Below are 15,948 nucleotides of genomic sequence, written 5' to 3'. Positions count from 1 at the left end.
GTAGACACAAAGCAAAACAAATGGAAGCCAACCCATCAAACTCACAGGTCACCTCCTTCATCACTCCTTGACGACGATGCTGCCGCTGCTCTCCCGGAAATCCACAGGTCAAATTCTCCATAACTCTTCTACGACGTTGCTGCTTCTCTAAAGTGAACCCCATTCTCCTCCTCCTATCTAATCAGCTAAGACCAGCTGAACAAGAATTGTAAAACATACAGGACAGCTGCAAGTTCATATTGAACCCCCAAAATAACCACAACATATATATATATATATATATATATATATATATATATATATATATATATATATATATATATATATATATATATATATATATATAATAAGCATATAAGTGTCACAGAGGAGTGCTACTGAGCATGGAAATATATATTTAAAACCAGTATGTTTTACAATTCTTGTTCAGCTGGTCTTTGCTGATTAGAAAGGAGGGTGGCTCTTGCTATCTTGTTGAAGCTCACCCCCTCCCACATTTAATAGATATCTATACATATATATTTAGGCACTGTACCGTGTATAAGTTTCACTGGATGTGCACTGAGCTTTGTCTGTGTTTCATGTTCTGTCTCTGGTTTTAAATATATTGCCATGCTCAGTAGCACTCCTCTGTGACACTTATATGCTTATATATATGTTGTGGTTATTTTGGGGGTTCAATATGAGCTTGCAGGTGTCCTGTATGTTTTACAATTCTTGTTCAGCTGGTCTTAGCTGACTGGAAAGGAGGGTGGCTCTTCCTATCTTGTTGAAGCTCACCCCCTCCCACATTTAAATGGTTAAAAGCTCACTCCATAGCATCTCCCACTCTCAAGGGAACTTGCTTGCTTGCAGTATGATTGTGACAAATCTAATACAGAGTGCTTTTCCTGGTAATGTACAGGTTAATAAAAGCTTCAATTAGACTTAGAACTATGCAACTCATTTTGACAGATTTATTATAAATCATTAGTCCATGGTAATGCACAGGTTATTAAGAATTTATATTAGTGTTATGGACCCTTGAGATGTGGTCTGCCGTGTAGTGGCTCAGGGGCTTACAACACTTTGGCCAAAATGTTAAACTAAAAGACCATTTTATTTAATAGATATCTATACATATATATTTAGGCACTGTACCGTGTATACGTTTCACTGCATGTGCACTGAGCTCTGTCTGTGTTTCATGTTCTGTCTCTGGTTTAAAATAAACTGAATTGTGCACATGTTAACTGGAACGTAGACAGATTATAGATTCCATTCTCTTTCAGAATCTCCTCTGTGATTTCAACTTTTTCTGTTTGGTTACATTTTTCCCTTTACCTCTCCTCCCGCTGGGACATCCTTGTTCTCCCCCCTCTTAGCCATGGTAGAGCATCTGGAGACTGGATCAAAAACCTCAAAAAATATTTGCCCATCTCTACTTACTAATTAGCCTATAACACAACCAATATGTACACACATTTTACATTTCTTACACTGTTTCATGTGATCTTCACAGTTATGCCTTCCAGTCTAAATTTGCATTACCAGTGCACATATATCTAATTATGAACCAGTATTGAAAATCAGAATAGAATATTTTGTGGCTTTATTGCAGCTCTAGTATACTGTGTGTTTAGAAGTGAGATTGCACTATTATAGCAACTTGTAGAAACAACACAATGATGAAGCACAGTAGCTCAGAAAGAAGGAATATCCCAAGTGAGAGTGATTTAGAGAGATGTTGAACAGGTGGAAGAAGAGGTTGCCAGATGCTCCACTGTTTAGGATGAAATAGCACAAATTAAAGTTATGCAGGTTTCAATCAGCTATTATTGTAGCCCAGCCAGTAGACTCCATAAATGAACTTGTACTCCTAGATTACAGAACTGAGGTTGTTTAAGTAGAAAGACTTGTAGAAAGTGAACAATTGTAAGGGATTGATAGCAGAGAAATTCCCCCATAGACCCCAATTTTTTCAAGCTCCTTCACCTTGAATCAGAGTTATGTCCCATTCGGATGCACTAACCCATAGCAGAGTTTGATGAATCTGGAGGCTATTAGGCTATGTATCATACTGATGATAAATACAGGCATTTACACAGCGCAATAATTTCCTTGTGTCAGTATCCAGTACTTAAACTAATAGTTGCAAAGGATAATGCCACTTCAGGCCTCGTGCATTTAATCAGTATGAAGAAAATGAGAGAAATTCAATTTTTAATGCAGTAATACAAATATTGTCTTTTGTATGTTATTGATATGAATGATTAAGTCCCTTTAATTTTTGAGTAATGGCCAGAACCCCTCTAGTTGATATTTGAGTTTTTTAGGTCTGTGTTTGACAGAAAAAATGTACAAATACTTTTTGCCTGCAAATAGAAAGTCATAATATCATCTACAGCCGGGGTGCGCAAAGTTTCCTACATGCGCCCCTGTCTCCTCTCCCCTCCGGCTCGCACCCCCCTCCCCTCCCTGCACAGCTCCGGCATCAAATGACATAGCGGGGTCACGGGATGTCACGTCCGCTGCGTCATTTGACGCCGGGTGGCAATGGAGACGCGTCGCTGGAAGGAAGGTAAGTAAAAAGTGATAGAGGCCTCGCGTGATCCCTGGCATTTATATTAAGTGCTTTCGGGGAAGCACGGGGCCTCTGTAACAGCCAGACCCCTCCCCACCGGAAAATCTTGCGCCCCCCCCCCCCCGTGGGGCTCGCCCCCCACTTTGCGCTCCCCTGATCTACAGTACCAATGATGTTGCATATATCTGTTAGCTGCAGAAGCCATCCTGGTCCTTCTGTCATATTGTGTCCAACGGAAAACTATTCTTACCTTGTGAGAATAAATGCTAATATCTCAGAAACAGGGTGTCTACAGAGGTTAGGGGGATGCGGATCATCTCTGAAAGATAATTGCAAGAGCAATTTCCTCGCTCCAAAAAATCGCGACATGTGGACTGTTTATTTAATACAGAAAAATGTATACTTGCTCTGAATTCCTGTTGTTGGGAAAAATAGCTATATATTTTCAGTGGTGCATTGCATCTCTGTGGAGGGATCCCCTCAAACCACCACAATTTCCAACAATAAAAAATAAAGCAGATGTAGTCATATTTGTGATGTCCAAAAAGGTCCTTTGACCATTTATTAGTATACAAGAAGACAAGCAATAGAACAACATCTCAGGGTAAAAATAATTCAACCTTTTTCAGGTGTACAAAGATCAAACGTGCAAGATCAGTGTTTAAATACAGCTATACATTTCCCACAATCCAGTTCTAATTTGTACAGATAATGTTAATTATCTGATGTCATTAATCAAATCCCTTTAAGTGACATCATTCATCTCAAAATCCAAACTGGATTAGCCCTTTTGCTTTTGGAGTGCATTGCACAGGGCCGCTCCTTTTTTTCCTATGGTCGCGTTTATTGGTTCAGTCTGTCAGTATTGCAGTGAGGCTTCAGATGCCCTGTCTTTGTACTGATAGGAAGTGCAGCCAGCTCCAACAGCAGCTGTGTGACGTCACTGTAATGGCTGCACAGTGCAGAGAGACTCTGATCAGGGGCACATGTGTATCCACAGGGACAATTTAAACCTCCTTGGATGGACATTATGATTAAGCCTGATGAAGGGGTCAGGAGGCCTTGAAACATACTGTTTAACAGTGTTTGGGGGCTATGCACTAAGCTCCGATAAGTCACTTTTAGAGCGCAAAGTGCTCATCGATCGGGCTTTTTGGCTCAACCCGATGCACTAAGCAACGCAAACAGACACTTTGCGCTCTAAAAATGACTTTTTTCAGGGATTTTTTCTAAGTCCAACTTTGCTCGATCGCAGCCCTGTTTGCGTGAAATTCTGCCCTTAAGCGGGATGCACTAAGCAACGCAACCTTAGCAAACGCGAAAGTTGCGTTGTTTAGAACACGTCAGGTCAGAGTAGACGCAAAGAAATCTGGACTCTGTTTTTTTTTTTTGCATGCGCAAAACCCATACAACAGGCCGGCGGGGGTCCCCGGCTCACCAAGCGGGGGTCCGTGTGGGAGTGCGGGGGTCCCTGCGGGAGTCTGGGGGTCCCCGTGGCCATCCCGGGGTCCCCGCGGGAGTCCTGGGGTACCCGCGGGCCTGCAGTACTAATGTTGCACCTCCAAAAATAAAAAACAACAATTCTAGCTAAATACACCCCCTAACACATACAAAACAGTAATGGCCAAAATGACTATTATCCAAATATGGATAATAATGCATTTGCCCATTTTAAATACATAAACATTACAATAAATACAGTCAAAACATATTACACTTACCTTTTACAGGCACCCACGATGAATGCCGTCTTCATCCTTATCTTAATCCTGCCCATGACCCCTCCGGTGCTGCAAAACATGCACAACAATTACAATAGCCAATGTAATGTCCCCGAACCCCTTAATCACCATAGCGGTTATTAACCGCTACAGTCATTAAGGGGTTAACCCACTCTCACCCACCACTCGGGAGGCCTACATACCCTCCCACTCTAACCCCCCACCCCGTAAGGCCTAACCACCCTCACCCACTACCCACAAGGGATGCCTACCCACATTCCCTTGGGGCCAATACACCCACCCCCAACACATACAGTACAATAATGTGCAAAATAACTATTATCCAGATATGGATAATATATTATTTGCCCATTATTAAACACATAAAACATCCACAAATCAAAACATGCATTTTTAATCTTAAAATCACCACATTGCATGTTACAATAAATCCAGCAGCCATTGCAAATATAAAAAAAAACAAATTGCAGCTACACAAATGTCTATGACATGTCACACAATTGCATAGTGTGTACATGATGCAATTAATCTGTGCATCATATAACACTATGCAAAATATATGAAACAATAATATACACTATGAACAATGTCCCCTAACCACCAATGCCATCCTGAAAATTAATTAGAAACTAACCAACATCAATACAATTAGCATCAATCAATTAATCCATTTCCTCAAACAATTGAAATACAATACAAATCAATTATACAATTCCCTATTCAATTGCTAAAGCCAAACCATTGCCAAAACAATTCTAATTTAAAATAACCACCATCATTCTAATCTTACTACCATAAAGAAGCCTTTAGCTAAATACAAATGTAGCGGTCATGTAAAATGGCTACAGTCATCTCTCCTGCTGGCAGTAAGGCCTGGTAAGTTGTGGGCATGCCAGTAGTAATTATGGAGGTTTGCCCTCACACCCTGGTGAGGTGCCCTATGTAAGGATGGGAGTGGTCACAGACTCTGACTCCCTGATTGGTGATGTCAGAGTTGTATCAGCCCCCAGAGTGTACATAAGGCACAGCACTGTGTCCAAAAGTAGTTCTAGTTCTAGTCCTAGTTCTGGTTCAAGTGCAAGTTCTAGCTAGTCTGGTTATGTTATAGTAGCTGACGAGGAGACTGTGTCCAGGGACCTGGCACAGGGAAAAGATATCCCGGCGGGGATAGGGAATCCCTATTTGAGGCGAACAATACCTTTCAAAGGGAAGTACGGTGATAATGGAGGGCTAATACACCCCATTGTGGAGGGCAGCATGGCCCACCGTACAATAAAGATGCTCTTGATTACCAACCCTCTCGTGTGCATGTGTGGAGTAATTGCACAGAGAGGAGCACCACAGAGGAGTTCCTCGCCAGGACCATTCCCAAGTCACCGAAGGGACCCTGATGAGGTGGAGGCGCTGCACTGGATATAGGTAGGACTCAGCACACTACCTCAGCTGCCTGTCTGGACGGGTCATCCCCATACACCATCATGCGGGAGACTCAGGAGTCCTGTAGCCAACAGGTGCACCACCAGACACAACCACGCTGTAATGGGGACTGGTTAGTCCACAGGGGCCAATGTGAGATTGGGTGGGTCAGGCCAGTCCAGAAATACCGTTACACAAATGACATTATTAACTACAATGACAAAATAAAGATGCTATATACATTATCCATACATGAAAAGAACATAAACATGAACCAAACAATCAATTATTATCCCTGTATGTCTATCCATACAGATAGATAAACATAACATACAGGGGCAATAATACAGCATAAAATACAAAGCATTTACATACAAAAATCACATACAATACACCCATTCAGAGTCCGTGAATGTATTATATAGATAGATACATTCACAGGCATTAAATGGTATTGAAAAAATAAAAGACATGAATCAAAAATCAGAAAAACCTGTAAAAGTAAAAATAATAAACTTTTCTTTTGTTTACTCACCATTAGATGTCCACTCACCGAAATCCAAGAGACACGGAACCACAGGAACCAATCCACAGGTAAGCCATAAAATAAAAAACCATAACAAATCCACTGTCTGTGTCTTCTTTCTTCTTTTTGGTCTTTTTGGGTCTCCTTCCGTCTTTTGGGGTCTTCCCTGGCTTCTTCCGTCTTCTTCCAGCTTCTTCCATCTTCTTACAGTACGCCACGCCCTTCTTCTCTTCTTAGGAGGGGAGATGTTCCCTCCTCAGCGACTGGCTTCAAAATGAGGCGATATAGGCTTTTATAGGCCTATGACGTCACATTTTGGTCAAATGTTTCCCACAGTCCTGATTGGGCCGTGAAAAACATGTGATTTGGCCGACCAAAAAAAAAATGATGACGTCATTTAAAAGCAATGAAAGCACAGGCAATCAGAATGGCTTTGCTTCAATTGCCTTTAAGATGACGTCATTAAAAAAATCATGGCCGGTCTCACATGGTACCGTAGCCAAGCAGAGCGTGGGAACTCCATCCCATCTCTGATTGGCTCTAGTAGACCATGTGACAGAGGCTTGGGGAGAACGGATGTGACGTCTTTAAAAGCCTGTCACATGGTCTACTAGAGCCAATCAGAGTTGGGATGGAGTTCCCATGCTCTGATTGGCTACCGTACCATGTGAGACCGGCCATGTTTCTTTTAATGACGTCATCTTAAAGGCAATTGAAGCAAAGCCATTCTGATTGGCTGTGCTTTCATTGCCTTTAAATGACGTCATCATTTTTTTTTTAGTCGGCCAAATCACATGTTTTTCACGGCCCAATCAGGACCGTGGGAAACATTTGACCAAAATGTGACCTCATAGGCCTATAAAAGCCTATGTCGCCTCATTTTGAAGCTAGTCGCCGAGGAGGGAACATCTCCCCTCCTAAGAAGAGAAGAAGGGCGTGGCGTAAGAAGATGGAAGAAGACGGAAGAAGCTGGAAGAAGACGGAAGAAGCCGGAGAAGAACCCAAAAGACGGAAGAAGACCCCAAAAGACCCAAAAGAAGAAAGAAGACACAGACAGTGGATTTGTTATGGTTTTTTATTTTATGGCTTACCTGTGGATGGGTTCCTGTGCTTCCGTGTCGCTTGGATTTCGGTGAGTGGACATCTAATGTGAGTAAACAAAAGAAAATGTTATTATTTTTACTTTTACAGGTTTTTCTGATTTTTTATTCATGTCTTTTATTTTTTCAGTACCGTTTAATGCCTGTGAATGTATCTATCTATATAATACATTCACGGACACTGAATGGGTGTATTGTATGTGATTTTTGTATGTAAATGCTTTGTATTTTATTCTGTATTATTGCCCCTGTATGTTATGTTTATCTGTATGGATAGACATACAGGGATAATAATTGATTGTTTGGCTCATGTTTATGTTCTTTTCATGTATGGATAAGGGAGGAGAGATTTACACACAGATACTCACACAACCGCGACCGGAAGTGACGTAGCGGGACGGAGCGGAAGTGACGCACCGGCGAGAGAAGGAGGCAGAATCATCCACCCGAGAGGCAGTTCAGAGTAAAGTGCCTGCAAGCATTGGTTTACGGGAGCTGAACAACCCACACAAGAGGGAGCCTACGAGGGGAGGAAGGCCTGGATGATGGCGTCCACCGCTGGAGGTACAGAGTCCCAGGGAGTGGTGGTCCACACCAAGTCACATCGGAGGAGGCGGGTGAGCCTGAAGTTAACCAACTCTTCTCTCCTTGATCACAATGATTGTGACACATGCTTAAATTACTTGTTTTTATTGTAAGTGTTCATTTTTAACCCTATAAAGTCAAGTTTTTTATTGTACTGGTCTGCACTATGGTTATCATTTCTTTTACATACACATTGCTGCTGAGCTGAGAGTTGGAGACCCCATTACCTGGTGGAGAAATCCTTCTAGCAGAGACCATTGTGTGTCAAAACCGCTTGATTTTAACTTACATCTTGTAAGTAGCCATCACATACGAGCCAAGACAGAACACAGAATTTATACATTATTTAAAAATTGTCTACACTTAGATTGTGTTTTTCTTGTCTTTTTTTCTATTTCCCTCTATGCTCCCCCTGGATTACAACTGGAGAGTGGATAATGTATTTAGCATCTTTATTTTGTCATTGTAGTTAATAATGTCATTTGTATTTAGTTAAAGACTGCTTTATGGTAGTAAGATTAGAATGATGGTGGTTATTTTACATTAGAAATGTTTTGGCAATGGTTTGGCTTTAGAAATTGAATAGAGAATTGTATAATTGATTTGTATAGTATTTTAATTGTTTGAGGAAATGGATTAATTGATTGATGCTAATTGTATTGATGTTGGTTAGTTTCTAATTGATTTTCAGGATGGCATTGGTGATTAGGGGACATTGTTCATAGTGTATGTTATTGTTACATATATTTTGCATTGTGTTATATGATGCCCATATCAATTGCATCATGTACACACTATGCAATTGTGTGACATTTCATATACATTTGTGTAGCTGCAATTTGTTTTTTTTATATTTGCAATGGCTGCTGGATTTATTGTAACATGCAATGTGGTGATTTTAAGATTAAAAATGCATGTTTTGATTTGTGGATGTTTTATGTGTTTAATAATGGGCAAATAATATATTATCCATATCTGGATAATAGTTATTTTGCACATTATTGTACTGTATGTGTTGGGGGGGGGGGAGGGGTGTATTGGCCCCAAGGGTATATGGGTAGGCCTCCCTTGTGGGTAGTGGGTGATGGTGGTTAGGCCTCACGGGGTGTGGGGTTAGAGTGATGGGGTATGTAGGCCTCCCGAGTGGTGGGTGAGGGTGGGTTAACCCCTTAATGACTGTAGCATTTAATAACCGCTATGGTGATTAAGGGGTTAGGGGACATTACATTGGCTATTGTAATTGTTGTGCATGTTTTGCAGCACCGGAGGGGTCATGGGCAGGATTAAGATGAGGATGAAGACGGCCTTCATCGTGGGTGCCTGTAAAAGGTAAGTGTAATATTTTTTGACTGTATTTATTGTAATGTTTATGTGCTTAAAAATGGCAAATGCATTATTATCCATATGTGGATAATAGTCATTTTGCCCATTACTGTATTGTATGTTGTGTATTGCAATGTTTATTGGGGGCAATTGTCCCCAATAAACATGCTAATTTTCCTGAACCCCTTCATTGCCTTAGCGGCTATCCGCTAAGGTAATGAAGCTGCATTTATGTATTTTTATTAATAGTGTGCGGGAGCAGGGGGTCCCCTGAGCTGAACTGCATTGATTTCTGCCTCAGAGACCCTCTGCTTCCTGAGTTACAGGCCCCAGTTTGGGGCATCGGTGCCAGTGAGGATGCCATCTTTATAGAGCCCACGTCGCGTCTTGGACGCTATAAAGATGGCGGTGGCACTGGCACCCGATGCCCCATACCGGGGCCTGTAACACGGAAGCAGAGTGTCTCTGAGGCAGAAATCAATGCGGTTCAGCTCAGGGGACCCCCTGCTCCCACACACTTTTAATAAAAATACCTTAATGCAGCTTCATTACCATAGCGGATAGCCGCTACGGTAATGAATTATTGTTTATTGTTATGTGTGTTTTAATACTAGTGTAGATGTGCAGGGGGTCTCCTGATCTGAACCGCATTGGTTTCAGGTCCGAGGACCCCCTACTTCAGGAGATACAGGCCCCTTTATGGGGTGCCGGTATCCCCTGCAGAATGTAAATAACCCGGTCACGTGACGCGGGAGCTTTAAACTGCAGGGGATACCAGCAACCCATAACGGGGCCTATATCTCCTGAAATAGGGGGTCCTCGGACCTGAAACCAATGCGGTTCAGCTCGGGAGACCCCCTGCTCATGTACACTACTATTAAAATGTTTTTATTTAGTTTACGATCGCCTGTAACAGCCTTGCATGGAGATAGCAAATCTCCATGCAAATGTTACAGGCGACTTTTTTATCTATCAGCTAGCGAACGGAAAGGTTCAGAACGCTAGCACATTGTGGCTGTTTTGAGCTATTTTGAGCAGGTACGTTAAAAAATGGCCTCCAGGCCTTAGTGCATCGCGTCCCAGGCTTCACTTTTTAACGAACCTGCTTTTTGGCCAAATCAGAACGCAAAGCCATTGAGCTTAGTGCATAGCCCCCTGTGTCTGCTAACATTTCCTATCCTTGTGTGTTCTGATCTATTCTGTATTGCTTCTTTTTTTTATTCATTAAAGAAACAACTTGGTGAGACCAAAAGCAAAACGTAGAGTATGTCCTTAATTATTATTTTGAGTGCTGATTCAGTTTGGGTTTTGTACAGTTATATGAATCTTGCGGTGTGGATGCAGCATCATAGCAACTTAGCACCTCTAGCTGAATTGTGTTAGACAGGGTGAGTGCTAGTTCATTCAGTTTTGTATGTAATTCATTTCAAATATCAGTAGACTTGCTAATATGTTATGTTACTACTATATGACTAACTATCTTAGTCAAAGTAGCATCACAATCATAATTTGTATCAATTAAATAAAAACAATCAAATTATCTTTTTGCATTCAGACCTAAATGTTTCAGGTGACACAACTTACTAATTTGCTTTCGGATACCTAGTATCTGTAAAATCAGGGGATATAAGGCAATAATATCCGGAAACAATATTATGAAAGTAAGTAGACAGCCCCTCACCCCCATATTTATGACATCATATATTGGTCACATGATATGAAATCCACCCAAGACGAGATATACCAATGAAAAGCTTAACAACGAATGCTGAATAGTTTTGTCACCACGCAGGTGGCAAACACCCCTGGCACTAAACGTGTTAATAACAGCATGGTAATTTGGACAATTCAAACATTATGTACAGAGTTTAAAATTCTTAATTAATTTCCCTCTAATGCAAAATTAAAGTACATTATACTAACCCTAAAAGGAAATAGATCAAAATTGTTTTACTTGAGTATTAAGTATATTTTGGTTCCTTTATGTCATAACTTTCTTTGGAGTATATTAGATGTTTATAAGAAGACACCAACCATAATTTTTAATTTTTTGTGGTTAAATGGGCTTTAGTGTTCAGCTCAGGTTTCATTAGGATAATATAGCACTTGGGAATGAAGATACAGCACAGAAGTCCTGCACTGGAGGACAGGATGGCAAATACCTCCACAGCCACCATGTATTTGCCTTTGGTGCTCAGATATGCTGGGATAAAGGAGACCCAAACACTGCAGAACACCAGCATGCTGAATGTGATATACTGAGCTTCATTGAAAGTGTCTGGTAAGTTCCTTGCTAGGAATGCAACAATAAAGCTTGAGAAAGCCAAAAGTCCCATATAACTGAGGGCGATATAGAATATAGTGACCGAGCCTTCATTACACTGTAATATCATCTTGCCAACTTCTGATTGGGTGTCATAGTCTGGAAATGGCGGAGAGTGGATTAGCCACACAATGCAAATCACAACCTCACCCAGTGAGAGGAGGAGGACTAGATAGCTGGATACTCTGCTCCCCACCCACCTCCTCAATTTGCTGTCGGGTTTCATAGCATTAAAGGCGATGACAACTGTGATGGTTTTTGACAGAACACAAGACACAGCAACAGTAAAAATAATCCCAAAAGCCGCTTGTCGTAGCAGGCAGGTCACCTTCAGAGGACGACCGATGAAAAGCAGAGAACAGAGAAAACACAGCACAAGAGAGGTAAGAAGGATGTAGCTGAGGTTCTGGTTATTGGCTCTTACAACTGGAGTGTCCTTGTGCTTGATAAAGATCACCAGCACTGCAACAGTGACAGCAGAAAAGGAAACAGTAAGGGCTGCAATACCGGCACCTAATGGTTCCTCATAGGAAAGGAAATCTATCATTCTTGGGCTACAAGTATCTCTCCTTATATTAGGCCAGTGATCCTCAGGGCACTTCAAACAGTTTTCCATATCTGACAAGAGAAAATAATAATTACAAATATTTATAACATTACATTTTATGGAAACATTTCAAACTGTTTGCTTTGCATTAGCATCCATACCTTAGCATTAGTAACGTGGTATCATTAAACATAAAAATCGACAAGGGTCTGAGAACAGATATCTATACTCAATAAGCAAAAATACACAACATGATATTAGCCTCAAGCTTTCATCCCCAATGAACAAAAAAGAGCCTGCCAAGGAACCAACTGATGAGGTTGATACATATAGGGGCCTATTCTAGTAGCCTTGGTAAGTTTGCTGCTACATCGCTAGATTTGGCATGTTTTCGCTGAATGGTTTGTCAGTTTAGTTATCACGGTATTCAGAAAGCTCAGTGACCACTCTCAAACCATGAGGCATGAAAATGCCCAAACCGTGCAGTCAGCAGTGATAAGATCGCAAGCCTCACTCAAAATTCTCCTTAGTGCGATCTGGGACAGCTGCATAGAGAGAGCCGCCTCTCCCTGTACATATCTTGTAAGCGATCGCAGGGTTCTTATAAAAATGTTAATTATAGTGTACAGTATGTGAGCAGGGGGTCTCAAGGAGCAGAACCGCATTGATTTCAGGTCCAGGGATCATTTGCTTCCCTGTTATGGGTTGCCGGTATCTCCTATACATTTAAATGTCCTAGTCACGTGAAGCAGGACATTTAAACATTGTATGGGTATACCGGCACCCAATAACGGTGATTATTACAAAAAAATTGTGATTAAGGCGCTCCTCTTAAAAGTGATAATAATTAAATAAATAAAGTGATATAAACTAAATAGTGATTAAAAATAAAAATGTGTACAATGTGTTTAATAATAAATAGTGGTAATAAAATGCAGCTACAACCCTCTGAAGAGATTGTCCAGTTCTCTTTTTTGCAAGTATCCAATGGGGTTAGACAAATAGACAGAAAAAAACACAGCGCACAACGCTCATAGTGCATTAAATATATTAATTCAAAAATTCAATAAGGTAAGTAATGTGCGTACATCAAGTTAAATACAAGTGAACATGTTAGGGATATGTTACCCATACACCAACAGATGTCATCAGTGGAAACCGGTTTGGATTTCACCAGGTTCTGTATCATCAAAAGAGGGGTGTCTTTATGAGATGGCTAATGTCCCGTGTTTGCAGTTCACAGAGAAGCAGCCCTGTCTCTGGGACATGCATGGCAGCTTCAATCCTCCTCCAAACCTCCGTTGCGGCAGGCACTTCCGGGTTGTGACGTCATCCGTCTATAGCAGCGCTGCTCGCGTGACTGTCCTCCGGTAGCCAGATAGAGAGTGCCAACGGGGTGGGTAACGGGTCTCTGGATACTTGCTATTCCAACGCGTTTCGAAACCGAAGAGGTTTCTTCATCGGTTTCGAAACGCGTTGGAATAGCAAGTATCCAGAGACCCGTTACCCACCCCGTTGGCACTCTCTATCTGGCTACCGGAGGACAGTCACGCGAGCAGCGCTGCTATAGACGGATGACGTCACAACCCGGAAGTGCCTGCCGCAACGGAGGTTTGGAGGAGGATTGAAGCTGCCGTGCATGTCCCAGAGACAGGGCTGCTTCTCTGTGAACTGCAAACACGGGACATTAGCCATCTCATAAAGACACCCCTCTTTTGATGATACAGAACCTGGTGAAATCCAAACCGGTTTCCACTGATGACATCTGTTGGTGTATGGGTAACATATCCCTAACATGTTCACTTGTATTTAACTTGATGTACGCACATTACTTACCTTATTGAATTTTTGAATTAATATATTTAATGCACTATGAGCGTTGTGCGCTGTGTTTTTTTTTCTGTCTATTTGTCTAACGTTCTAGGGGGTGCTCTGAGCCATCCCTGGTACCACAGCTGCAGACGCTCCATTCAGAATTGATAAAAATAGGTCACGTAATTTACTTATTTTTTATCACTATTTAATCACTTCACGTGTGTGTTAGAATTTAATAGTTGCGCACTTTTTCTTCACCTTATCCAATGGGGTTGTTGGGAGCGCAGATGTCACCATATGTAAAGAATAGAGATATACTGTATACAGTATAGTGCAGTAGTTCTTAACTCAAATTTGACTCTTAAGTAGCAGAAGGAAAACTCACATTCTCCCAGTGAAATGACAGCAGAATGAAATTATCCTCTCAGATAGTCTGTGTGGTGTCCCTCGGTTAGAGATAAAAATCACACTTAGTGCAAGACTGTGAGTTCTTAAAACATAATATATTAGCAGATAAATATCGCACTTACATTTGTGCAATAAGGATAAGGCACATAAAAATTAATGGTGGCTTTGACCCTCTGATCTTTCTTGCCGCTCGCACGCCGTCACGTCACTTCTATCTCTCGTCCGCGATCGTCGACGTCACTTCCGGATGCGGGTGAACTTAGAATCGGGAGCCGTTGAGACGGGAGATGCTGGGCAGATGCTGGATAGTGTGCAGGGGCTTGCGTCGCCTACTGAAGTGTCACTCTACGCGTTTCGCTTTACAAAAGCTTCATCAGGAGTATAATCTACGGCGCCTTTCTGGTCTAAATAAATATGCTATACTTCATTGTGATTGGATGAAGTGGGCATGGCTAAATGTATACAGCAAAAAAACAAAAATGCCCAAAGCTACTTCCAATGTGACAAAAATACACAGTGCAATACCTATATACTCTTTTAAAAAGGGTCATATAGTTTAACCCTTTGGCCATAGCATCTTAAGCCTGCTGCCACATACAATGCCACATACAAGGCATGACAAAGCAGGTCATATCACTCACCTGAGTTAAAATTATTTGTACCTGTATAATTACAGGAAGAATGATCGACACTGGATCTGTCATAACCTGGCAAAATTAAACTGACCTGCCAACTTGGAAAGTAGGGTGGAGAAAGCCTAAACCTTGGGGGGGGGGGCACTACCCTCCCATAAGCAACTGAGACCAGCTGCACACAGTTAACAAAATACACAGATTCCCAACAAGCTCTGAGAAACCCCAACCATTACCACATCATATAAATATATATACATATATATATATATATATATATATATATATATATATATATATATATATATATATATATATATATATATATATGCATATAAGTGTCAAAAGGAGTGATAGTGGGCATGGCTAAATGTATACAGCAAAAAAACAAAAATGCCCAAAGCTACTTCCAATGTGACAAAAATACACAGTGCAATACCTATATATCTCTTGTAAAAAGGGTCATATAGTTTAACCCTTTGGCCATAGCATATTAAGCCTGCTGCCATATACAAGGCATGACAAAGCAGGTCCTAACACTCACCTGAGTTAAAATTATTTTTACCTGTATAATTACAGGAAGAATGATCTACATTGGATCTGACGTAACCTGGCAAAATGAAACTGACCTGCCAACTTGGAAAGTGGGGTAGGGAAAGCCTAAACCTTGGGGGGGGGCACTACCCTCCCATAAGCAACTGAGACCAGCTGCACACAGTTAACAAAATACACAGATTCCCAACAAGCTCTGAGAAACCCCAACCATTACCACATCATATATATATATGCATATAAGTGTCAAAAGGAGTGCTAGTGAGCGTGGCTAAATGTATACAGCAAAAAAACAAAAATGCCCAAAGCTACTTCCAATGTGACAAAAATACACAGTGCAATACCTATATATCGCTTGTAAAACGAGTAATACAATAAACAGAAATAGAAAAAATAACAATCAATTCAAAACAAGC

At 41.1% G+C, this 15,948-nt stretch overlaps 1 protein-coding gene across 1 annotated transcript; it reads right to left on the bottom strand.

The window, feature by feature from the left end:
* Window positions 1-11,297: 11,297 nt before the first annotated feature.
* Window positions 11,298-12,194, bottom strand: LOC142492221 (vomeronasal type-2 receptor 26-like). Its single transcript, XM_075594890.1, has one exon. The coding sequence runs from the start codon at window positions 12,192-12,194 to the stop codon at window positions 11,298-11,300; it is 897 nt and encodes a 298-aa protein (XP_075451005.1).
* Window positions 12,195-15,948: the final 3,754 nt, after the last annotated feature.

This window comes from Ascaphus truei, chromosome 4, assembly GCF_040206685.1.
Source record: "Ascaphus truei isolate aAscTru1 chromosome 4, aAscTru1.hap1, whole genome shotgun sequence".
Lineage (NCBI taxonomy): Eukaryota > Metazoa > Chordata > Amphibia > Anura > Ascaphidae > Ascaphus > Ascaphus truei.
Note: the sequence above shows the minus strand (reverse complement) of the source record. Positions and strands in the feature narration are given on the sequence as shown.

Coding starts and splice junctions, on each gene's coding strand:
- LOC142492221 (XM_075594890.1), bottom strand. CDS start 12,194: ATGGAAAACTGTTTGAAGTGCCCTGAGGATCACTGGCCTAATATAAGG.